General features: G+C 40.8%; 1 protein-coding gene across 1 annotated transcript; it reads left to right on the top strand.

The window, feature by feature from the left end:
• Positions 1-83: 83 nt before the first annotated feature.
• Positions 84-26,224, top strand: CHMP4C (charged multivesicular body protein 4C). The gene is made up of 5 exons (XM_002710661.6): positions 84-479; positions 18,502-18,679; positions 21,715-21,829; positions 24,891-25,044; positions 25,231-26,224. Exons 1-5 carry the CDS (start codon positions 290-292, stop codon positions 25,293-25,295), a joined length of 702 nt encoding a protein of 233 aa, XP_002710707.2. The 5' UTR covers positions 84-289; the 3' UTR covers positions 25,296-26,224.

The raw sequence follows: 26,224 nt of genomic DNA on the forward strand, positions 1-26,224 counted from the left end.
CCGATTCCCACGGGGCCAGGTGGCGCCGGCCGGCCAACGTCTGACTCCAGCGCCTTCCCCGCCCGGTAGCCGCGCCGAGGGGCGGGGCCGAGCGGGCGGCCAGGAAATGCCCTGGAGAGTGTGTCACCTGCCCCCGACGGCTTGTTGATTCCCAGGAGCGCCGCCTTTTCGGTCTGGACCCCCGGCCCCGAGTGGGCTCTCCTGCTTACCTGTTCCCCAGGTGCGGGCCTGGGAACTGCTGAGACGCTCCCGGGACCACCGCCTGCCGCCCGCCCCCAACTTCTGAGCCATGAGCAAGTTGGGCAAGTTCTTTAAAGGGGGAGGCTCTTCTAAGAGCCGCGCTGCCCCCAGCCCCCAGGAGGCCCTGGCCCGACTTCGGGAGACCGAGGAGATGTTGAGCAAGAAACAGGAGTACCTGGAAAATCGGATCCAGAGAGAACTCTCCCTGGCCAAGAAGCACGGCACGCAGAACAAGCGAGGTAGGCTGGGGTCTAGCACAGGTCCAGCGCTTCCCCTGGGGACAACCCGCCCACAGCACCCCAGCTCCCAGCCTTCCGAGTTGGTGCCTCCAGCCTTTCTAGGAACTGGTTCTGACCCCCAGGACCCTGATGGGGTGGGCTGAGCAAGGCACTGGGCCGGGGTCGGCAAAAATCTCAATCATCAAGAACAATATTTTAATGAATATTTAAAAGGACTCACGATTAATATAGAAAAAATCCATGATGAGCAAAATGTCAAAATGTAAACCTTTAAAGACAGGATCAGTATTACTATTTGTTTTCTTTCGCCTCGGGCTCTTATATTGTTTGGTGTGATACTTCTTTAAAGTTTTTTTTTTTTAATGTGGTATTTTAGTCATCATGGATACTTTTGTATTGATTTTGAGTTTTCAAAATATTGTATGAAAATAATATTTATATTGATAACTGAATTTTCTGGTGCCCCCTGAGTTTTGCTGGTGGCTTAACTTCTAGTGCAATCTTACTGACTCGAACACTAAAGTCACATTTTCTGCTATGTGTTGGTATATTGAATTATGTATCTTAACCTACCCGTAAATCTCCCATGAAGCATATTTAGAATGTTTTGGTTTACGTTGTTCCTCAACTGTTGAAAACTTTAATTGAATGTTGTGCAGGTGCGATCTTTAAAAAACAAAACAAGGGATTAAATATTCAATTTCTCATCACTGGCTTTGGGTGCATACAAGGAACTTTGATCCAGTAATGATTCTTGGTGCTCCTTTGCACCTTGAACTATTTGTTCTTTGCCAGAGTTAATTGGTTTCTTCAGTATACAGCTCTCTCTGTAGGAATAAAACTAAACAGCACCCATGGTGCATTTGAAAACCCAGTGGGAAAGTTGAAGTGATTTACTCTCGAAACCCCAGGCCAATAGCTGACTCAGAAATACTTGTAGTAGTAAGTGGCAAAACAGATCTCTGCTTGCTATCAGACTCCAGAATTTTAATCCTCAAGTCAGGCTTCTTAGTCGTAAAGAAGCCATAGGAAGATTTTACTCACCCTAATTGATGCTGCTATTGTTTCATGCAAGAAAGGAATGCTGTCTCATAGAGTCGAACTTGGAAATCCTATGTCTTCCCAAAAAAGTGTGTCTGAGATATTTAAGCTTACTTATTACTGACAATAAGAAGGTCAAGTTTAATTTTTCTCTGCTATTTGATATAGCTTTTGTCCATCTTATTGCCTGTTTTAGAGCTAAGTACTGGTTTCTATTTTTACATGATGTCTGAAAATATTTTGGGATGTTATTAAATGAGAATCTCTAAAGAGACTATGCCATTATGGCTTGCTAAAAAGTCATTGGTCATTCTGTCACTTGCCCTTCATCTTTATTATGATATGCACTCTGCCATTTGCTTAGTGTCTGTCAAGGGATTTTTGTCATCCATTTGGATCTGTATATGGCCTTGTCTACTATGGTTAACAAATATTGGTTTTTAAAAATCTGAAAAATTGAACATCTGGTTCTAGAAGGTGGTAAAAATGTAGATTTGCTTTCAGAAACAATAATGTAAAAAATAACATGTGTTTTTTTCATTAATATGAAATACATTATGGCTTATCAGAAGTTGGGCTTTGTAAATAAGGACAAAAAACATTAAGGTCCATACTAATTTTTTTTTAGATTTATTTATTTTACTTGAAAGTCAGAGTTACACAGAGAGGAGAGGCAGAGAGAGAGAGAGAGAGAGAAAGGTCTTCCATCCGATGGTTCACTCCCCAGTTGGCTGCAACAGCCGAGCTTCACCGATCCAAAGCCAGGAGCCAGGAGTTTCCTCCGGGTCTCCCAACGTGGGTTCAGGGGCCCAAGGACTTGGGCCATCTTCTAGTACTAATTAAGATCACCAATATAACTTCCTTAAGTCAGGGAAGTTACAGATGCAAGTATGAAGTGCAAAGAACCAACTAATGTTTGAAAAGCCATTAATTTTTGGTCATTTATCCTTGGGTGCTTCTCTGGTGTTAGCCCAGGCTTGATTCTGTATTGCCCCTAGGCATGAGAAGAGGCAGTTAGAGTGAGGCCTTTTGTAGTCTGAACTGTGGAAAGCAGTCAGTCATAGGCTCCTGCATTAGAAACTGTCTATATCACTGTATTCCAAATAAACCAGGTAACTTCATATGCATAAACTCACTGTATTCCATTAATCACCAACAAATATTTTCTTGACTTAATAAAATGAACTCTAATGTGCTCAGTACTGATTGGTTTCTGTGCAACTCAATGTCTTGCTAGAATGGCTGTAATTTATATTATAAGCAGAATGACATAAAGTATCCACAGTTAAACTTTTCCTTCTAAAAGTGGTTGATCAGTTAACATGCTATCAACAATGTTAGCTAAGTGCCCAGGTAGCAGTTTGTTGGAAAGGACCACACCCCTGATCAGGGCAAGTTCTCTCTCCATCTGTTTCTTTTTTTTTTTTTTTTTTTCATCTGTTTCTAACAGTGGCTTTCACAGCATTCTGAATGTCCAAAACAGGTTTTATTGGTAAAACGAGTAACTTTTAAATTAGGATAGGAAATGTTACGGGGGCATTTCTTTGGTACAATTATAGGGTATTCTAAATGTATGACTTACATAAAATAGTTTAGAGATACTTCCTTGTCCTCCTGGTTCCTGATCCCCTGCATGAACAAGTAATAGAATCTATTAGGTGCACAACTAACTCGATTTTAGAATGGTACCTGGGGCTTGATTTCAAATCAGTGCAGTGTCCAATCATTGGTTCAGGTGATTTCTGGTTGAATGTACCTCCAATAGGGCATGGCACCTGCCAGGGAGGGTTGCTGCCTGGCTCAGTGAGACTTTCAAAAGTCACTCTGTCCCTGAAAGGACAGAGTTGGGACTTCATCGAGCCCATGAAACGGATTTGATGAACTGTTTTTTCTTGCTTCCCAGTGTGTGTGTATTTAATAATGTGACTATAGCACTTGGCCTGCAAGTTGCTTTTATAATAACTTGTAGCAAGCAAGGTAGTGTAAGGGTAGCTAACGCGTCTCTTCTGCAATTTTTTTTTAGCAGTTATCTTCATCATCTACCAAAAAGAATCTGAATATCTATGACCAAATTGGTTTTGTAGCAGCCACGCTCTCATGATATTCAAGGCCCTGTTGATCCGAAAGAGTAAGAGTTAGAGCAAGACTTAGAATTTTGTTAAAAACCTTAGGAGACCCGAGATTCTTTAATATAGTTTGTTCAGATGACTATGATTTAATTCCTACTTTAATCAGCTTTGTGGAAAAGCAACCTTTTTATAAACCACTTATTTTTTTTTTTCCTGCTTCTTCTGAGCCCTGTCACCTGGAAAAGTTTTCGTTCCTGGCTATATATAAAAATCACTTGGAGGCCTGGGCCCACTGCGGTAGATTCTGATGTAATTGGTTGGTATGGGACTCAGGCAAGTTTTTGTTGTGGTCTTTATTGTTTTAAGTGCCTTCAGCTATTGTGCCTTGTTGCCAAGGTTAAGATTCAGGAGCCAAAAGCCATAGTGATGTTAATGAGGCAGAAGAATCAAGTCTCCTATGTTCCCAGTGCTTCCTGACCATTTTAACACTCTACTGAGCATGGGCAATGAATGCTTTGCTGTGATAGGGCAGGTGGCCCTGGCCTCTTCATGCCCAGGCTGGTGGCCTCAGAAGCTTAAGACTATCAATGTCTTAGCAGATTGCAAATGTTACCTGCCACACTGCCTTGATAATACACCTTAGGGGTCAGTACTCTTCATTCCTTTTTGAGTTTTTTTTTAATAATAAATAGATGTTCATCAAGATGTTGCTCAAATACATTATCCCAATACAATTTTTATGATTTTGGGAGAAGGTAACTTGGTGCTATAGTTAAAAGGAATCAGAGGAATCAACCCTGGCTTTGATGCACAGCCCTGATTCTCACTCAGCAGCCGGTCACTGGCCTGTCTTATTCTTGGTTTTCTCATCTACATAATGGCAATGGTAATATTGATGGACTGGTAAGGATGAATGACTTTACTGTGTAAAGCACTTAGTGTGGTGGTTTCTGAATATTAGAGCTAGACAAATAGCAATTATATTTTTTAAAGCCAAAGTCTGCCCGTTTATTGGCCCACGACTTTTGTTCTAGAATAACATCAACTAAGCCTACTCCATCTGTCCCATGAAGCTTTTACACATATTGGAAGACAGTAATCACTTCTCCCAGGGTTCCTCAATCCCCGTTTTTGTCACTGCCTCTGTGAGCCCTTACTATGCTGAGGTCTGTTCATTGGAGCAGGGTAGGGGATGAGGCAGGTGAGGTGCCTGAGATGCATGGGTGAGGCACTGCCTTGTATTATGCCCCCACATGTCTCTTTGTCCCCTTATGCTGGTCCTGGCCCTGTTGGTTACCTTGGCCAGGGATAAGTGGCAACTGTCAATATGTAATTATGTAAAAAGAAGTGGATTTGGTCTGGGATTATCTGTTGACTGGTGGCTGTTGGGTGAGCATGGAGCTGATAGATAAAAGGTTGGGATGAGAGGAAGCAAATCTGGCCAAAATGCCTACTTACTAACTTTACTTATGATTTAATAGAATATCTGAAGCTGAAGCTTTCCATCTCTTTGCCAAGTGTCTGGTGAAATGAGTGTCCTAGGCAGAGCATCTTCTATTGAAATTAGCCTTCTCACTTTGAAGCCTGGTCTATGTATTGGCAAGACTGTTTTCAGATTCAGGAAGCAGATGGGGTTTTCTTCAGAGTGGGAGTGGGTGCAGAATCCCACTCTTAGCTCATGGGAGGGGCTTCTGCTAGCTCTTGATTTTGCTTGTTATTATAGCTGTCATGGAGCTGATTTCTTCGATTCTCAGACACTGGGGACCAGAGAACTTCTGTGTGAAGAGAAGCACAACACAATTAGTTGAGTGCCAAACTAAAAGCAAAAGCATGGCTTGGGTAAAATGAGCCAGGCATAGACTACAGGATCTGATGGAAGTTCCCCGGAGAGATACACCTTACCTGGTGACCTCCTTTCTTAGGCGAGTTTCTCAACATGGTTCTCAGATCACCTGCATCGAAATTCCTACTGGATGCTTATTAAAATGTACACTCGCAAGGACCCATGAAAGTCTAGTTTAGGAGGTTAAGTATAGAGTCCAGAAATTTGAACTTTGTATAAATAACTCAATGATTCTGCTCTCCATACTTGGAGAACCTATGATGCTGTTCTGGAAGGGCCTGCTCTCTACTCTGTTTTCCTGCCTCACCCATTCCTATCATTTCTCCTTCTATCATCACTCAGATACCAAGATGAGAACCGTCTGCTCACCTTCCCGAACTGTTTGCTCCTGAAGAATCATGTGAGGAGCTCCTGTCAGTCCTCATTATCCTCCTGAATGAGTTTTCTTTAGGGAGAGTCATGTGGTTCATATTGTACTACAGCCCACACTGATAATGAAACGTCTCAGTCTATCCTGCGTTGAAATTACAACCAGGTACCATAATATATTCTTCTGTGTGTCTCTGAGTGTCCATTAAGGCCTGAGGGGAAAACGTGTTTTCATTTAATAATTAATTTAGTTAATTTAATAGTTTAATTTTTGAGATAGAGGTGTAGATACATAGATGTATTGCACATATATGTATATATGTATATATATATATATGAAGAGAGAGAGAGAGAGAGAAGGAGAAAGAACCCATCTGATATTTCACTCCCCGAATGTCTGCCACAGCTGGGGCTGAAGCTGGGAGCCAGAAACCCAATCCAGAGCTCCCGTGTGGGCTGCAGGACACCAACCACTTTAACCCTCACTGTTACCTCCACAGGGGTCTGCCTTAGCAGAAAGCCAGAGTTTGCAGCACACACCAGGAATTGAACCCAGGCACTTGACCTGAGACATGGGTGTCCCTTGCAAAGCCTTAACCATTGGGCAAAACACCTGCACGAAAAAATGAGTTGTATTCCTGAAGCATTAACACACAATACCTAGGCCAGGACTTGCTCTCTCATCAACTGCCCCTGTCTTCTGGAAAAGAGTGATCAATGGAAATGTGATCCTGCCCTCAACCTTCACCTCGATTTCTGTTCCTCCCCTCAGAAGCTCCATGTGGCCTTTTACTCCTCAGTGGAGAGACCTGAAAGATCTGCACCAGCCCTGGGAGCCTATTCACTTAACTTACTGTTTTCAAACTTGTCGCTTTCCCCTTCCCCTTCTCCTCTCTGATCCCCGCCAAGGATTCTATAGGGACTCACACTCTCCCTCACACTCTTAGGTGTTGACCCAGCACAGAGTGCCTGGCTTTGCGATTTCTTTTGCTCTATTAATACAGCCTTGGTTTGCATATGCCTTCTCAGATGTCCACCCACCTTGCTTTCATGTTTTTGGGTTTCCAGAATTAAAACTCCCAGCCAAATTTACCAATATCTTCCCCTTGTTATTTAAATTTTTATGTTAAGCTTATATTTTGTATTTTACATTTGTTTCTATTAGTTGTCATAAAATAAAGATTTTTGTTTGTTTTTATTTATTTTCATTTTATTTGAAAGGCAGAGAGAAAAGAGAGACAGAGAAAGATCTTCCATTCACTAGTCTACTCCTTAAATGGCTACAACAGCTTGGATTAGGCTAAGCCAAAGTCAGGAGCCCACAGCTGTATCTGGGTCTCTCACGTGGGTGGCAGGGCTTCGAGTATTTGAGCCATCACCTGCTGTCTCTCTGGGTGTTCATTAGCAGGAAGCTGGATTGGAAACAGAAGAAAAGGAGCCAGGACTCAAACCAGGCCCTCTGATATGGGATGTGGTTGTACTAAGTGATGATTTACACCACTGCACCAAGCACCTGCCCCATAAAATTAAGATTTTTAAATCTTAGTTTTACTATGTTGTGTAGGAGCTATTTCTTTAAGTTGGATCAGCTGCACATTTGATCAGTAGCCTTATTTTGTTGTTATAAAAACTTTTGTTAAAGCACTGAATAAAACAGACAGATCCTGATAGTATGCCAGTAGAGACTTTATCCCAGAGTAGCTTCTGCATGATAGCAACAACCTTTCATCTGAAATTCAGCTCAGGCGTGATTACCAAGCTGACAGCTCAACATTCAATGACTTCAGTTATTCATCCAGCTATGAATGTTCCTGACTCACATTTATAGCCTATATCATGCATTTCTCTAATATTTTCTATTTTTTTTCAAAAATGATCTGAACTAAACTATATTCATACACACCTGAATACAGTAGAGTAGAAAGATCCCTTCCAGATTAGCAGAAGCATAATTTCTCAAAGTGTTGTGGGATCAGAAGCTTCTGGTTACTTTCTGAAAGTTCAGATTTCTGGGCCCTACAACTCAACCTACTAAATTAGTATCTTCAACAGGTACGTGGGGCCGGCGCTGTGGCGCAGCGGATTAAAACCCCAGTCTGCAGTGCCTACATCCCATATGGGCACCGATTCTAGTCCCGGCTGCTGCTTTTCTGATCCAGCTCTCTGCTATGGCCTGGGAAACCAGTAGAAGATGGCCCAAGTCCTTAGGCCCCTGCACCCGTGTGGGAGACCCCGAAGAAGCTCCTGGCTCCTGGCTTGGGATCAGATCAGCTCTGGCCATTGCAGTCATTTGGGGAGTGAACCAGTGGAATGGAAGAACCTCTCTCTCTCTCTGGCTCTACCTCTCTCTGTAACTCTTTCAAATAAATAAAATAAATCTTATTAAAAAAAGGTGAGAGGATTCACCAATGCTAGTTTTTAAATTGATGGTGTAGTTTCCTTTTTTTTTTTTTTTTTAAAGATTTATTTGTTTATTTGAATGGCAGAGTTAGAGAGAGGCAGAGGCAGAGGAAGGGGGAGAGAGAGAGAGAGAGAGAGAGGTAGGTATTCCATCCGCTGGTTCACTCCCTAAATGGTCACAATGGTTAGAGATGGGCCAATCTGAAGCCAGGAACCAGGAGCTTCTTCCGGGTCTCCTATGATGGTACAGGGCCCCAAGGACTTGGGCCATCTTATACTGCAACAAGCACCTACATGGGATGCCGGCACTGTAGGCGGCTGTTTTACCCACTATGCCACAGCGCCGGCTCTGATGGTGTAGTTTCATCACATTCCCTCAAGATCCTTCTAAAGTGCTTCACTAAGAGATTTTGTTTCAAGGGATCTGGAATTGGTTCAGGAGTGTGGTTCTCATAGCTTTCTGGATGATTTTGATGTGCTGAAGTTTAGGAAGCCGGGGTGCGGTCTTTTCAGTAACCCAAAGAAAAGAATCTTAGCAGATTAGTTTGGTGTTGTTCATCTTTGTAAACTCCTGTTCGCATTTAGTAATCATTGTCTTTTCTGCCTAACTCTTCAGAAACGAAGTGTAGAGTACGTTTGTTCTAGCGTCATTTTTCTAAGAATGTGTGGCACTGATTTTCTATTCTCATAAAGCTACAAATCCTATCATGGGAGCTCACCCTGATGGCCTTATCTAAACCCAGTTACCTTCCAGGGGACCCACCTCCAAGTACCATCAAAGTATGAATTTGAGGATTAAGATTCCATGTGATTTTGGATGGGAAATTCAAATCATGGCAGGGGTGAAGTTTGGAGTGGACATGAAGAATGTGATCTGTGGGCATGTTTTGGTATTCATGTTAGGAAATATGCTTAAATACATGCGAGTTTGTTTTTACTTTTAAAAGACAAAAGTAAGAGAGAAACTTAAGATACACAGATAATACTGAGGATTTATTTTTAAAAATCACACTCTCAATCCTGTGCTCTACTCAGCTGGCTTAGTACTTTCCATGCATGCTGCTAGCTTTAGTCGTCTTCTTCTTCTTCTTCTTCTTCTTCTTCTTCTTCTTCTTCTTTTTTTTTCCTGACTATGATCTGATAGATGTTCTAGTAAGCACAAGATCGGCTTAAAAGTGTGTGGAAGGAGAAGAAACAAAATAGCCTGGATTAAATGAAATATGAACTGTATAGTGAGCCATTGCCTGATGGATTGACTTCCCTTTACCAGAGGTTTCAATTCTTTACCCCAGACAGCTGGTTCATAGGGAACTGTCTGTTGAAAATACGCAGGATTCAGTCCAAAGCCGTTAAGGTCATGCTGTAAAGCAATAACAGCCCCTAAACCTGTGCCAATTGCTTTTGACCATCACGCAGCCTTTTTCCAGGTATTTCTCATTTGTAGGGAAATGAGGAGGTGGCAGAAAGCTTGCTGCCTCCACCACCCTGGCTGCATGTAACCGCCGTCATCTCTTCCTCCATCTAGCAATCTAGTGACTTAAAATATCACCAGTGCAGCCACGACCCACAAAACAAAACAAACCTAGAAAAGCAAGCAAATAAGAATGTTTTTTTTTAAATTACAGGAAAAGAAAAGTAGATGGTAGTCTGTGAAAAGCTGGGAATCCTTGTGCTAGATGGTAAATTCTTGATTAAAAATTTAAATTTCCTGTCAACATTTAACTTAAGTGAAGCAAAGTTTACACATTTTTATTGGGCTTCACTAGAAATTGAGAGTCATTATTATGCAACCAAAAATTGGACAGGCACTTTGGGCATTTTTTTTCTATTTTAATATACATTCCCAGTGAATCTTTTTGACTTGTTCACATAGTGTGTGTTATGTGCCACGTGGCTATGATGGGTGTGTCTCAAGTACTGTAGCAGTAATGTTGTTCAGCACAGTGAGCACTTCCGTCTGCGTTCCCATTTCTTGCCATGTATTTAACACATAATGAGTGAAAGTAAATATAACCTTGGAGTTAGAACAAAGATATGTTGCTGGTTCAAAACATCTAGGTTAAGTGCAGCAAGAAAGAAGGAAAGAAAGAGGAAAGTATACTTTGTTGAATTAATTTGTGTGCATTTCAAAGATTGTTTATATAAGAGCTATGTTGTCTCATCTTGTGAGCAGTTTGCTAGTTTTTATTTATAAAAACTATCTTGATTTGATGTCATTACTTAAATTTGAAAAATCAGGGGCAGTGTTTGGCACAGCAGTTAAAGATACTGCTTGGGATGCCTGGGTTTGAGTCTCAGCTCGGCTTCTACTCCACCTTCCTGATAGTGCGCACGCTGGGAGGCGGCAGATGGTAGTGCAGGTAGCTGGGTCCCCACCACCTGTGCACGAGACTCAGATTTAGATTTGGGCTCCAGGCTTCAGCCCTGCTTAGCCCTGGTTGTTGCAGGCATTTGGATGAGTAAGCCAGTAGATGGAGGATCTCCCTCCATATATCTCTGTATCTGTCTCTCATTCTTTCTCTCACCCTATCTCTCTGCCTTTTAAATAAAATGAAATGTGACTAAAAATTAAAAAGGCTTAATTCTTTAAAAATTTCAAAAAGTAGTATAGTTCATCATTGGTTTAAAGCAAACCTATTCCTAAGTAATTTCAAATTCTAATAATTACCTTGAGGAGCTATATATTGTACAAGATGTGTTGACCATAGAGTCTCAAAGCAATAGTTATAGAATTGTACACAGTGATAGCTAAAGGAGACTGTCAGGATACAGTCTGTGGGTTCTTGAACACTTCAGGTGTTGAAGTACCTTTAAGCCATAGACATAGTACTATGAAATACTGCCCCATCACATGCACAAGGAATTTTTTAATATGTAGAAAGTGGAAATATATACATGTCATTTATTATATATTTGGAGTAAATTGTATATATTCAGCCTGTGAAATGAAGGAAAATCAGCTGTTTCGGAAGGTTTCTGTTAATATTTTCTGGTTTCATGTTCATACCATTTGTCTGGTATTCAAGGCGATAACAGGTCTAGAGAGATTACCAGTTTGTGATGTTAAGAATAATACTAGCACAAGTAAAAGCTCATTCATTGCATTAGTTAGATATTCTGCCTGGTGTCAAACAATTAATTGGATTTTTACAAAGAATATCAAGCGTATTTTAATTAGTGTATTGCTATGTTGTTCCAATAACAAGTTAATTCCACTTGCCTGCCAATTGACCTATGAAGCAACTAATTATAAAATATGAGCATTTCAGCAGAAGTTTAGAAGTCTTTTATACAAGTATTTCTTCCTTTTCTGACAATGCAAAGCTAATAGCACTTTGGGTCATGAACTTCCCCTCTGAGATTTATCTCCTCTAATTTTCTCTTGAACAGTATCTTCACAGCAGGAATGTCCCATCTCCCCAAGGAGCTGAGAGCATTTTTAGAATGAAGAGAGGAGTATCATTTCTGTTGGCAAACAACTTTAAATTCCCTTGTCCACTTGCTGCTCTATGGAGGAGGAAGAAGGCACTGCTCAGTCTGTCTTTCTGCTCCTGTACATTTTACAATATTAATCAACTATCATTTTTAAAACTTTATCTATTTGAGAATCAGAGAGACAGAGATAGAAAGAGAGAAAGCTGCCATCCACTGGTTCACTCCCCGAATGGCTGTAATGACTGGGGCGTGGTGGGATGAGGCCATGGGCTGGGAACTCAGTCCAGTTTTCCTGAGTGTCAGGAACACAAGCATTTCAGCCAGCTCTGCACCAGCCAGAGCCAGGGGTCAAACCCAGGCACTCTGACGTAGGAGACAGGCGTCCCAATCCATGTTTAAGTGCTAGGCCAAACAGCCAGGTTAATCACCATTTTTTAAACAAAATTCAGTCTAAATTATTTGGCTTGCTAACAGCAGTATTGCATTTCCAAATACCTTTTCATCAGAATTTCTCTTATTTTTTTTCCCAACCTCATAGCTATTTTGTTTTGTTTTGAGGTAACTAGCTAGCCATTGTAGAATCCCAAATACCACTGTTGTGTTCCAGTCTCCTTTCAGGTTCTTATTCACCCTGCTTATGACATCTGAACATTGGTGAGACTTCCAAAAATATGGAGGTTGCAGAAAAGATTGAGCTGATCTGGCAAGCTGGTACGATTTGCTCTGTTTCTGGGGTTGATAGTTTATTGTTTCTATTCTATCTCATCCGGAAAGTTTGCAATGGTGTGATATTTGTATTTAGGGAGTGGGTTAAGGATGGGAGGAATCTTCTGCGTAACTCTTTTGATCACTCATATTCTTTGTTGATCAGTGTGTTGAGTAGATATGCAAACAGTCACTGGGCTTGATCTATGTTGCCTATTCTGTGATGCCTTCTCTTCCCTTCCGAAGAGAGTTTCTAAATTCCTGTATCCATTAAATGCCCATTTCACGTTTTGCCTCTGTGATTGTCACTTTATTTCTTAGTCTCTCCAGAGCGTGGCAATTAAATAAATAGAGAATTATTTTAAAGTGAAGAAATCTAGGGAAGTTCATAATGGAATGCTCCTGTACAAATGGGTTAATATTTTCTAGCATTTCCTCACTTCTTTCCATTCTAACCTTTAGATTTAAACAGAAATATTTAGTTTTGATTCCATGCATGAAATGCTTATGACACTTATTCAGTTGTGCTTTTTGAGAACTAAAACTGTGTGCCATAAGTGGAAGGTATTTCTTAATTAAAGAGGTGAGTCAAACATGAGTAACAAAAGGGCTGGCACACAAGTTCCTCAAATAAAATAAGACTTCCCCGTTAAAAGCAAACGAGGACTTATATGATTCAGTGTGACAGATGTCTTTTGGCACTCTCATGGCCTCATCTTTAGCCTAAGAGACTATTCATTCCTGGATAAGAAAAAAGCTATTGTCTTGTTGCAGTTTCAACCTTCACCAACAGGTTTGTCTATATTCCCTGGGTATGATGGCCCCTAGAAGTCTCTTCCTGTTTGCCAACGAATGGCTTACCTGTACACATTTATACACCTTCAGTGAGTGAAGAACAGCCAATTGACCTTTATAGTCAAGCTGCCTTGTACATTATATGAGCATGAGCAATGAAAATGCATTGCTTTTCTGCCATTGTAAGTTACTTGGCAAAGATGACTGGAAGCCTTCCTCCTTTGGCAACATAACTTGGTGACTTGAATCAAGTGGGTGATTCTCACATTTCAGTCCCAATCCCCCTGTGGGCTGCAGTAAAGTCTCTTCATGTATCCTGAGAGCAGGAGGACATAGAAGACATTGTTCTGCAACCCCATTGCTGAAGGAACACCACTGTTACCTGAGGAGAAGAAACCTCTGGCTGTTTTCCACCACAAGGAATACAGGAGATGCCTTTGTTTTAGGACGAATGCTAAATATACATGCAGGAGTTTGGAAGACTGAATCGCTCCTTCTACTCAGTTTAAATTACATGGCTCTGAAAATGTCCTTCTTTGCCAAATCAAGAGCAATGCTTGATTTGCAGCATATGTTTCATGTCTTTGAAAAAATACTGCAATCTGTTTTCCAAATTATTCATTAGGAAACAAAGTCAAGGACTGTCTGACTCGTGATGTAGCAATGACATCATCATTTCATGTAACAGCTCATGGAGAGACTGATGCACACATTGCTTGCCCAGTGGGAACTGAAGGTCTTTGTAAATAATGCATGAGAGAAGCTTACAGTCCCAGACAGAAGTGTTGGTAAATTCAGATGCCCTGGAACCAGATCCAGCCATGCAGAAGTCATTGGTTTACTTATACAGGGTTTTTTCTTGTTTTACATGTAAATCAGGACTTAAAATTTGGGGCATTTTGCATGCATACCCGGGTTTCTTGCCTCTGTTGAACACATGGAGGGCTGCAGCTCTGCAGGACGTCTGTAGACTGGAGCCAAGTGGTGCTGCCTCCATTAGCTCAGTCTTACTGAGGCTACTTACTCCCTTCCTCGTCTTCATCTTGACCCCTTGATACTGAGGCCAGGGCCCACTGCCATTTATCTTGATCTTTGCACTATTTTTTATTGTTATAGTAGAGAAACATTTCTCTCCCACACAGGAGAGAAAATAAAGCAGGCCCTTTTCCTGACCCTTTCTCTGCTTCACTTCCTTTCATTACCTGCCTGGCTCCCTCGCACAGCTCTGGTTGTTAGTATGGTTAGCCTGTGTTGAGTGTGATATGGTAAAGAGAGCTTTAAGCCAGTTGACTTGGAAAATAAATTGTTTCAGTTCTTTCCTAAAGGACAGGTTAAACAACTGAAAGCTGTTCTATCAATCAAGTGTAGATGCTGTTTGGCAAGGACTTGAATGGTGGTTTTGCACCTGGAGAGGGCTATGGAGGAGAGCCTAGGGGAAGGCTGGACCTCCACAGTGGGCAGGGTAGGGAGGGAAAGTCATCACTCACGTACAAGGGAGGGGAAATGCTCCACACCCAAAGGATAGCTCTCCCCCACCGCCAGTTGTAGGAATCCTAAGTGATACACTTACTTCTTTCCCATAGAAGGAAGCCTGCCGATCTGCATCCCTACTCATTTTTTCCTTCCTTTCCCCCTCTTCTCATTTCTTAAACAGAGCTGTGGGCAGCCTTGCCTTTTAAGGGAGAGAGCTCCTGGGAAACACTCTTATATAATGGCAAGATGCACAGCTACTTCTGTTCCATATTCTAGTCTTCCCTTTATAAAGATGAAGCTGTAATAGAACATCAGAAGAATTGTAAGGAAGAATGAGTGCATGAAAGAGAAGGATCACAATAAGCAAAACAAACAGTGGAACCCAAGAGAGAGAGCATGTCAGAAGTGAAAGATGTCAAAAGTAAAACTGTTAGTATTTTCAGAGAGACTCAAGAGATGATGGTATCTATAAGACAACACTCAGCTGCTATAAAAATGTGCAACTAGAGAACATAACTAAAATAAAAGGGGAAAGGGCAAATGAACACAGGCGAGGACTTAATTAGTAATGTGGAAGAGCAACTCAAGGAATTCCTCCAGATACAGACAAAAAAAGAGAGAGAAATGAACAGATCGGATGCTGGAGCCAAAGTAGCCAATGTCTATCCTATAGTGATTTCAACAGAGAAAAAAAGCAGACAGAATGTTTGGGGAGAGGGGTGATGGTATGGATAATTGAATGAAATTAAATAGGGATTTCAGAAGAGAGTAGACAGAAGTAATGGCAGAGAAAGAAGTAAGAGAAGAAATAGAATATACTTTATCCAAGCTGCAGGAAGACTTGATTTTTCAAAATAAAAGTGTACCTTCACTGGAAAAAACATAAATTAGGGTCACATTCCTAAACCTGTCCTTGGTGAAATTTCATAACTCCAGTGTGGAAAATAAAGTCTTAAACATTTCTAGAGGGGAAACAAAAGCAGATTATCTACAAAAAGATAAGAATAATGTTTCCCAAAGACAATAGAATAGCATCTTAAAATTTTTGAAATATTTTGAACCTAGAACTCTGTAAAAAATCTAAAGTATTACTCAAACTTGAGATAAAATGAAGACATTTTATACTCATTATTTCGTGAACTTTATGCATTTTTGTGTGTTTGTGTCTATAGTACTCATATCTATACATTGAAAATGCACTGCTCAAAAATATTCATTCTAGTAAAATAAAAAAAAATCCAGTGAGGAGGATAGTATGGACACAAGAAACAACTGTAAGGAAATAAGCCAGTAAACACTATTGTCTGGTATAACTATTGAAATTGTGTCCCTGAAGCTTAATGTAATTGTTAAGAAGGATTTCCTTGTGCGGTTATGTGGGTGCAGTCTGTTGAAATCTTTGCTTAGTATATACTAAGTTGATCTTCTGTATATAAAGATAATTGAAAATGAATCTTGATGAAGAGTGGGATGGGAGAGGGATGGGAGATGGGAGGGCTGTGAGTGGGAGGGAAGTTATGGGGGAAAAAGCCACAGCAATGCAAAAGTTGTACTTTGTAAATTTACATTTATTAAATAAAAAAGGTAAAAAAATTGAAAGGAAAACAAGAAGTCTAAGACTAATGATACTGCAGGTTATTTTAACCAGATGTGGTGGGATCATGGTGGGAAGGGAATCTTGTTTGGAAACAGTAAATTAGAGATACTGATTAATTTTCAATGTGGTTAGAAGACTTGTTTAATCATGTGTGTATGTTTTAAATACAAGGGCATCCAATAGGAGAATATAGTTAGTGTATAAAAAATGTAAAAAAGTAACAAAGAATTTTTGATCAATCTACATAAAGACAAGAAAGCTGAGAAAGGAAAAAGTTTAACAAACAGGAAACAAAAAAGAGGAAGGTAAAAAGGCCATAGTAGATACCATTACACTAAATGAGATTAAGTTACAGTCTTCCATTAAAGATAGAGGTGGTCTAGATGGATTTAGAATAATAATATAAACTAAATGAGTGTATGCCATTTGTAAGACATACCATAAAGGAGCAAGTGAAACACAATTTTGAAATAGAAGTCCTTACAAAAATTATTACAGGGGTCGGTGCTGTGGTGTAGCTTGTAAAGCCACTGCCTGCAGTGCTGGCATCTCATATGGGCACTGATTTGAGTCCTGGCTGTTCCACTTTCCATCCAGCTCTCTGCTATGGCCTGGGAAAGCAGTAGAAGATGACCAAGTCCTTGGGGCCATGCACCTATGTGGGCAACCCAAAAGAAGCTCCTGGCTCCTGGTTTCGGATTGGCGCAGCTCCGGCTGTTGCGGCCAATTGGGGAGTGAACCAAAGGATGGAAAACCTATCTCTGCCTCTCTGTAACTCTGTCTTTCAAATACATAAATAAATCTTTAAAAATTATTACAGATTCTGACCAAAAGAAAGCCAAAATATTAATCTAATGTGAAGCAAAATGAAATTTAAGGAAAAAGAATAAAATAAGACATAGAGTAATATTTTAACTGATTACTAATAAAATCTATCATGAAAGCATGTGACTATGCAACTTTGTTCACCAAATAAAAAGCATTGGAATATATAAAATTAAATGTATTGAAATTACAAGAAGAAATTAACCAAAAGTTATTTAGAAGACAGACATACATACTTTACTCTGAGGCCACAGAACTGCGTGAGTTCTTTTGCCAATTCCATTTAATCACCACTTATCTTCATGTTAGCATTCTTCTGCCACTCCTTTCCTGGACTCCCTCCAGATGATTTATTAAAATACACATGTTGGGGCCGTGTGTGTGTGTGTGTGTGTGTGTGCGCGTGTGTGTGTTTGCAAGCCATCAATTTTGGTGCATTAAAGAATCCCTTGGTTTGAAGCAGATAAGGTTATCTTGCTGACGTGCTAATGAGAGGATTATTTGCATGTTGTTTCTCTGAAGGCATTGATCTTTCCTCATGCAAATGAAACATTTAATCCTTGAATATGACTCTTGATGAACATCTATAAGTCATTTCAGTCCAGGATATGCCACTTGCCATTCTAAGTTCTGGTTCCAGCTGCCACTAACTGTCTGCATCTAAGCAGATCACTTAATTTCTCTGGGACTCTGTGAAGTTGCTTTAAGGACGTGGGACTAGAATCGGTTATGTCAGTTCCTTTCCTCGTCTAAAGGATTGTTTTTCTATTGCATGGTTCTTACTTGTTGTTTTTTAAAATTATTTATTTATTTATTTATTTATTAAATTATTTATTTGCTTATTTGAGAGACAGAGACCCCTCACACATAGAAGTTTCCCCCAGCACACACACACACACACACACACACACACAGATCTCACTTGCTGGTTCCCTCCCCAGAATTGGGACCGGCAGAAGCCAGGAGCTGGGAACTAAATCCAGGTTTCCCACGTGTGTAGCAGAGACCCAACTACTTTGAGCCATCACTGCTGCCCTCCATGGTGTGTGTTAGCAGGAAGCTGGAGTTAGGACCTGGAGTTGGGAATTGAATGCAGGTACTGCAATGAGGAATGAGGGCGTCCTAATTGGCAGTTCAACAGCTAAGGCAAACACCTGCCCCTACTCATGTGTTTATCTCTCTTTTTCCTAAAACCCAATATCTACAGAAACATTTCTGTAGCCTATTTTATGGAATATGAACATTGACTTTCTATCCTTTTACATCTGCCAGCTCTTGGGAAGAAAAAAAATAGCAGAATGTTTGAGGGGGTGGCAGTTGGGGCAGGTGCCTGCAGAGGTGGATATTGCCAGTAAGTTCTCAGGATCAAGTGGCAGACTCTTTGTCTTTAGGAATCAAGAAGTCTGAGTCTGGGGTTGACGCTAAGCAATCAGGTGTCTCCATCTCTTCACGAATGTGCCTCTCCCTTAGCTGCCTTGCAGGCCCTAAAGAGAAAGAAGAGGTTTGAGAAGCAGCTCACTCAGATTGATGGCACGCTCTCCACCATCGAATTCCAGAGAGAAGCCTTGGAAAACTCACACACCAACACCGAGGTGTTAAGGAACATGGGCTTTGCAGCAAGAGCAATGAAAGCGGCCCACGAAAACATGTGAGTGACTTTGGTCTCCCTCTGACTCATAAATTCCCTCAGTGATGGGGGGAGTCTTTGGAATTATTGATTTTGGTAAAAATGGGCATATTCATTTGAGACTCTTGATATATTGAACACGACTCTCTCAGAGAATGAGCTTTTTAATTCATGAAAAGAGAAGAGCATTAATATTTGCCATTAATGTTGCTCAGTTCTTTTACTTTTGCCTGAAACTCTCCCTATAAATACTTTAATTCTATAATTTTAAACACTTCGATGGAAACTTCTGTTAGGGTTCTGAAACTGTTCAACAGTGGTTGTCCAAATTTGATGAGAATTTGCAGACATCCAGATTCTTTGAACTTGGAGAGGGTTTGGGTTTTTATTTAGTTTCAATTTAACTTCTTTATGAAAGAGAGATAGATATAGGGGGAGAGAGAGAGAGAGAGAGAGAGAGAGAGAGAGAGAGGACACTCCCATGCAATAGTTCACTCCCCAAATGCCTGCAACTGGGGCTGGGCCTGGGCTGGTGCTGTGTCAGGGCTGGGGGCCAGGAGCTGGGAACTCAATCTAGGTCTTCCATGTGGGAGGCAGAAACCCAATTACTTGAGCCATCACCACTGCCTCCCAGGATTTGCATTAGCAGGGAACTAGAATCAGGAGTCAGAGCCAGGAACGGAACCCAAGTACTCCAATGTGGGATTTGAGCATCTTAACTGCTAGGCTAAATACCCACTCCTGTATGTCTCTTTCTCTCTCTCTCTCTCTCTCTCTCTCTTTTTTAAAGATTTATTTTATTTTACTTGAGAGAGTTACACAGAGAGAGGAGAGGCAGAGAGAGAGAGAGAGAGAGAGAGAGAGAGGTCTTCCATCTGCTGGTTCACTCCCCAGTGGGCCACAATGGCAGGAGCCAGGAGCCAAGAGTTTCTCGGGGTCTCCCACGCAGGTGCAGGGGCCAAGGACTTTGGCCATCTTTTACTGCTTTCCCAGGCCATAGCAGAGAGCTGGATGGGAAGTGGAGCAGCCGGGACTCGAACTGGCGCCCATATGGGATGCCAGCACTGCAGTCGGTGGCTTTACTTGCTAAGCCACAACGCCGGCCCCTTTCTCTTTGTTTTTAATGAGGTTCTCTAAAGTGATTCTGATACTACATAATGCTGAGAGCCACTGGCATAGAATAATAGTAATGAGCATAGATTCGCAGGTCAAATTTTCTGGATTATAATCCCAGTTTCAGTGTGACTATCCCTTGTGCCAGTTATTTTGCCTCCTCCTAATTCAATTTTCCTTATCTGTGAATTAGAGATCATCCTAGTAGCACCTTCTTCATAAGGTTATTGTAAGAGTCAGTGAGATACCAGACAAAATACACTTCACATAGTTCCTGGCACAAAGTAAGCACTCAATAATCAATATTTACAGTGGTAGTAGAGCAAGTGAAAATTTGCTTTATAGTCACACTGGAACATAAGTGCCGGAGACATGATCCTTTCCTGGCACTCAGCACGATCGTGAAACCTGGGCAGGGGATGTGCAAGAGCAGTGGATGTCCAGGGATGTAGACCGATTGCCGCAGGATGGGGAAAGATGGAAAACAGGGAGGCTGGTGGCAGCGAAGACAGCTCGGCTCGCATTTCCTTGCCTTGGTAATTTATTAACAATCAAATGTCATTTTGCCAGCTTCAGAGAGATCATTCAGTTTGTTATCACAGTCAAAATCCTCTGAGGTTGCTGTAACTGGGATGCTAGAGTGTATTACAAAACCAGCCTTTCTCCCCAGGTAGCTTAGCAGCATCATACTATTCTAGTCCTTTTGAGAAAAATTCACCCCCAGGCCCAAGTTTTAGCTATACATTTTTCATACTCCTTTTTATAAATTTATTCTTTGTACATTTATTATAAATAAAATAAGAAGAATTAGAAGTGAATAGTGAGTGATAGGAAGGTGGTAAAAGTATTCTTTTTGATTAGCACATAAAATATGTCAGAAATGCTCAACTTTTATAGTATATAAAGACAGAGAAACTAAAAAATAAAAAAGATCAATTCCAGTAGGAATCAAACTTCCAGTGTTTAAAAAGGTTACTTAGTAACGAGGGATATTGTAACTTCTCTGTGTTCCATCAGTGTGGCCTGATTTCAGAGTTGGAGGAACAATGGGAGACAGGATCCTCTAGAAACAGTCCTGAATCCAGCATTCGGACACTGCTGGCTTATGCTGACGGTTAGGGCACAGTGGGGCCCATGGAAACTGGCTTTGAAGATCCCTCTCTCTTGAGCCTATGGGGTGGTTTCTTGGATTCCTTTGTTGCAGTTGCAGATGCCATTGGTCCAGTTCTGCTCTTTAGTAACCTCCCAGGGCATCGTGGTGATGTGGGGAAAACCCTCAGTGAGTCAGGATCTCAGAGCTGTCAGATGTTACAGGAAATGGATCTCGAGTGTCAGAGTTTGGCTTATACAAAGGCTGCTGTCAGAACAGCTCCTGAGAGCCGCCTTCATTTGTCTTAGCACTGGTGGTCCTGGGTGCTCCCTGGCACTGTTTCCTGCAGAACTGATATGCAGCAGCACACATTTGAGTTTTTCCTGTGTTCTATCAGTCAGGATTTCAAAATGGGTCTACAAGTATTGCTAGCTTAAAAATAATTTAATTTCAAAAAATTCAATTTCTAGTGACTCCCAAATGTAGTGGTTATTTAATATCTAAAATATGTGCATATACAGGATTATGAAGGATATTTTTGGAAATGCAAATTATTTTTGAAGTTGGAAAATATTATTATGAGGAATCCTTATCCTACTGAAATAACTAAGAATGCAAATTGACTTATTTTTCATACAGGAATGTATTTAAATTTGTAATTGTAAGCCCAAATTCTAAAAAAGAAAGAGAGAGAGAAAGAGAAGGGAGGGAGGAAGGGAGATATCAGTATTTTCTTAGACTTGTTTCTGTGAACTACATTGAATCTGTTCTCTTTGTATTAATACCACATTAACATGAGAATTATGAGAAAAAATAAATAAATAAAATATTCTAACAAAATATTATTTCCCAGGGATCTGAACAAAATAGATGATTTGATGCAAGAGATCACAGAGCAACAAGATATCGCCCACGAGATCTCTGAAGCATTTTCTCAACGGGTCGGATTTGTTGATGGTTTTGATGAGGTGAGTAAGACAGTATAAAGAAAGCAGTATTGTGGGTGCTTTAAGGGACGCGCCCTACTGTATAGCAGGCAGATTTCTTTACTACTTGAAGAGTTGATGGTATTTGTTAGAAATATACTTCCTTTTAGAGGGAAATGAAGTGTAAGTAGCTCTGATTTAAAGGAAAGATTAATATAGCTTGGCAAACAACCTGCTAATTAAGTTTTCAGCTATTAAGGAAAAAACAGCATGTGATTATGTGAAGTTAGTGACTTTTAATGTTTGAAGCCTAAATAGCCCCATTACGGAGAATCGCGTGCTCACACATCTGGGCAAAACAAAGCAGACTGTGTCACTCTGCAAGGAACAGACGTATTATGCTCCGTAGCTGTTAAATTAGAGGTTGGGCTGCCTCTGTTTATTACTCAGGCTATGAAACAAAATAAATGTGGAGTGGCATTATTAACATACACATTCCATTTAGATTAATCACTCTGATAATACACACAGTCTATAATTATAATGGTGGTGTCTGCACTGCGAATTTCAATTGTTCTACATAAAGCACACACAAGTGGAGCTAGTACGTATTTAGCAACTTTTTCAAGTCTGAGATTAGCATGGCAAAGAATTCAACTTCCTGTATCTATGCAATGTTAAAAATGAAACATCTAACATGTAAGAGATTGTTTCATGGAACCCTAGAAACCAAGGATTGGGTGTCAACAACATTTAAACATGGTGTAGACCAGGGGTTGACAAAATATGGCTCACAGGCCAAATCCTCCCCATAGCCTGTTTTTAAATGGCCAGTGAGCTGAGGATGGTTTTTACAATTCTTAGAGTGTTATAGATTACAGTCTTTTAAATTTTTTTTGTTTAACTCTTTATTTAGAAGAGCCATTAAGCCTTTTACTATAACATTCATGAAAAATGTTTACACAGATAATAAAAAAAAATTAGGTTTAAAAACGTATTGAGACCGGCGCCGAAGCTCACTAGGCTAATCCTCTGCCTGTGGTGCTGGCACCCTGGGTTCTAGTCCTGGTTGGGGCGCCGGGTACCAGTCCCGGTTGCTCCTCTTCCAGTCCGGCTCTCTGCTGTGGCCTGGGAAGGCAGTGGAGGATGGCCCAAGTGCTTGGGCCCTGCACCTGCATGGGAGATCAGGAGAAGCACCTGGCTTCTGGCTCCTGGCTTCGGATCAGCGCAGCGCCGGCTGTAGCTGCCATTTTGGGGGTGAACCAACGGAAGGAAGACTCTCTCTCTGTCTCTCTCTCTCACTGTCTAACTCTGCCTGTCAGAAAAAAAAAAAAAGTATTGAAGAAAACATTAACAAAGAAGGCCATGTGACAGAGGAAGGTATGTGGCTTGCAAAGCCTGAAGTCTTACCCTCTGGCCCTTGACAGATAGTTTTCCAAGCTTGGTGAACAGCAACCAGCATGTAACAAGTGCACTGTGATATGATGGGAAGGGCTCTGGGCTTGTGAGAATAACTGAGTTCTACCATTTATTAGAAACTGTGTAAATCCCTTTACTTTTCTGACCCTTTATTTTCTCATCTGTAGAATCAAAATAATTGGGTTGGTTAGTAGATTATCTAAAATTTCTTAAACTCTGAAGCTTCTTTATCAATGATCAGATAAGAATTTGGTACCAAAAGATTAAAAATAATGGAGGAGCTTTTTACTGTGCTGTCACATTTGCTAAAGAAAATCCCAATATCTTTCTGATGCTGCTGATAACCCCTAAGCACCGTTGACAGTTTTGAGCACACATTTGGCATAGGAGAGCTTGTTCTACCTTTACCACATTTACTATATTTGTTGCTAATTGTCTTGGGAGCGGAAAGAGATCATCTGTGTGTTCACTGTGATATTATTTTATTTGTGTAACCTGCGGCGAAGCATAGCGCACACAATGGCTCTGTCCATGCTATTTCACATAGCCTGCTGCTGTAAGTCTGCATATTTTGTTTCCTTTCTGTGTGGTAGATTTAACAGAGGTCAGACAAGCTTTCAGCTTACTGCGAATTTGACACTGACTCCATCAAGTGTTATATTTGGCACAAGGATTTCCACTCTTATATCATAATATTATTACTACAGGATACTTATTTATGTGCCTTTCTCCCCACCTAAGTGTTAGCAGGATACAGAGTATTGATTCAATTTTGCCCCCCAATTGCTGAGTTCAGAAGGTTTGCAGGTGTGAGTTCTCCATAAATCTGCTGAATGAATGAGTAAATGAAGACTCTACTTGGTTGAATGACGGGTGTCCCAGGTCATTGCTAACTGTGACGACCTTAGAATTCCGATGAAGACAAATATAGTTTTGGTTCCCAACCTCCTTCCAAGAGGGCTGGAGCCCAGCTGGGAACTGACGGGGCCAGTTAGATCTGAACTGCCTGAGGTCTTCTCAGAGCCGGCAGAACGTGACTTAACTCCCTTAAGCCCTCAAACTAATCTTCCCTCTCCTCAGTGCTTGAGACAGAGAACAGTTCAAGATTAAAGCAGACTCCCCGAGACTATTGTTAAAAGACAGAAATGCAGTACACCTGTCCCGAATGGCAGTTTCTGAGCCTGGACACACAGTGTGATTTACATCGGCTTTGACGATTCGACAAAGGAACCACATATTCTTGGATCCTTTTTTACTTTCTGTGCATTATGATTTTGCTCTACTTATAGCATTAGACAAAATAAAAATATTTATTTCTCCTAATTAAAGTTTCACAGATCCTCAATAGGAGGAAAGAAAAGGACATATGGGAAGAATGAGAGGCAAGGTGCATTTCCCAGAAACTGCAAAGATTATATATTCAGCTAGCACAAATTATTTGACTAGCTGTTTACTGAAGTATTATAAGATTAACTACAACAAATCTGCACAACCCCAAATACTCATTTTGTAATCATTGCTCAATGTTGCAAAAAAAAAAAAAAAGACTTAGTTTTAAAATAAATATTCCGTTTCACTGGGTTCTCACATATCAATTGGGTAGCACATGTTCTTGTTATTGTGTTTGAGGAAACCCACATCTTGAAATGTTAACTCCATAATTCTTCCTTTCTCCTGTATTCAGGATGAACTGTTGGCAGAACTTGAAGAATTGGAGCAGGAGGAATTAAATAAGAAGATGACAAATATCCGACTTCCAAATGTGCCTTCCTCTTCTCTTCCGGCACAACCAGAAAGAAAGGCCAGCAGGGTTCCCACTGCACATCGATCCCGAGCAGGTTCGTTGCTCAGCTCAGCCACCTGTGGCTGGACAATTCCCTACACTGATAGCCAGGCCCATCCTCTGCAGCACTCAGTTTTGATTTCATAAGCAAACCCATTTTTGCAAGTAGTTCATACCCGTTTTCTATACTGAAAGTGTGAATGTCACCAGTTACTAATTTTTCTTCCCTTCTTCGTTCCAGCTTCTTCCAGGAGGACAGGAGAAGAAGATGATGATATCAAACAGTTGGCAGCTTGGGCTACTTAAACGAAAATGGAGTTTTTTGACACCTGAATTCATGAGCTGTACATAAGACATGAAAACATGCTTTTTTTCAAGTTCAGAAATTAACAAAGACCCTGTCTTTATTTAATACTGGATGAATGCTTGTCTTTGAAGCCTCATAAGTCAATGTTAAAAAAGGAGTTGTATGCAGACATAGATTCAAGGAAGGAAAAGGGCCTCCTGGCGGCGTCTTGGTGTGCGTGGTTGTCCACCTAACTGTTTTGACACCCTGGGTCCCTGAATCCTGATGATATATATGTCTGTCCATCCTGAGTCCCTCCATACTGATGGGGCAGGGCATGGCTGTCTACCTTGTTTGCTACTCTGTTTCTGGTTCTGGTACATAGTTGGTGCTCTGTGATTCTGTTAAAAGAAAACTAAATTCTCCTGTCATATAAGATGTAAAACAGTGTATAAGCCACTTAAGAGTGATTAGGATAGCTGGGGGAAATACCTCTCTTTTCCATGTGAATGGGAGTTTGCTTGTGTGTATGCATGTTAGTCTGTACACATGTCCATGTAGTCCATGGTAAATGTAAATAAACTGTGTTCCTCTTAGGAGAAGTCTCCTATGAGTCTATCCATACATAGTTTCACTTAAAAGAGCTTTAATTGACATTTATTATGTCAATTAAGCTTGGAATGGGGCAATGGATGCATTTCCCCAAATGTCTAAAAGCACTAACAGCTTTCACTGCTGAGTGAGAATCTCCTGGGTGTAATTTAGCCACTTAGGGAGCTGCATTAACACTCCCAGGCCATTATGAGGCTGTTAAGGCTTCAGCGTACTGCGTGTGTGAGTGTTCATTCTTTTCTGTTTTGTTCTTTCTTGTACATTTGCTTCCACTTTACAGCCCATTCCTTGTAAATACATCAAAATATTGGCAATTAAAAGTGTATCTTGAATCAAA

This window comes from Oryctolagus cuniculus, chromosome 6 (assembly GCF_051225735.1).
Source record: "Oryctolagus cuniculus isolate XC-2025 breed Fujian yellow rabbit chromosome 6, ASM5122573v1, whole genome shotgun sequence".
Classification (NCBI taxonomy): domain Eukaryota; kingdom Metazoa; phylum Chordata; class Mammalia; order Lagomorpha; family Leporidae; genus Oryctolagus; species Oryctolagus cuniculus.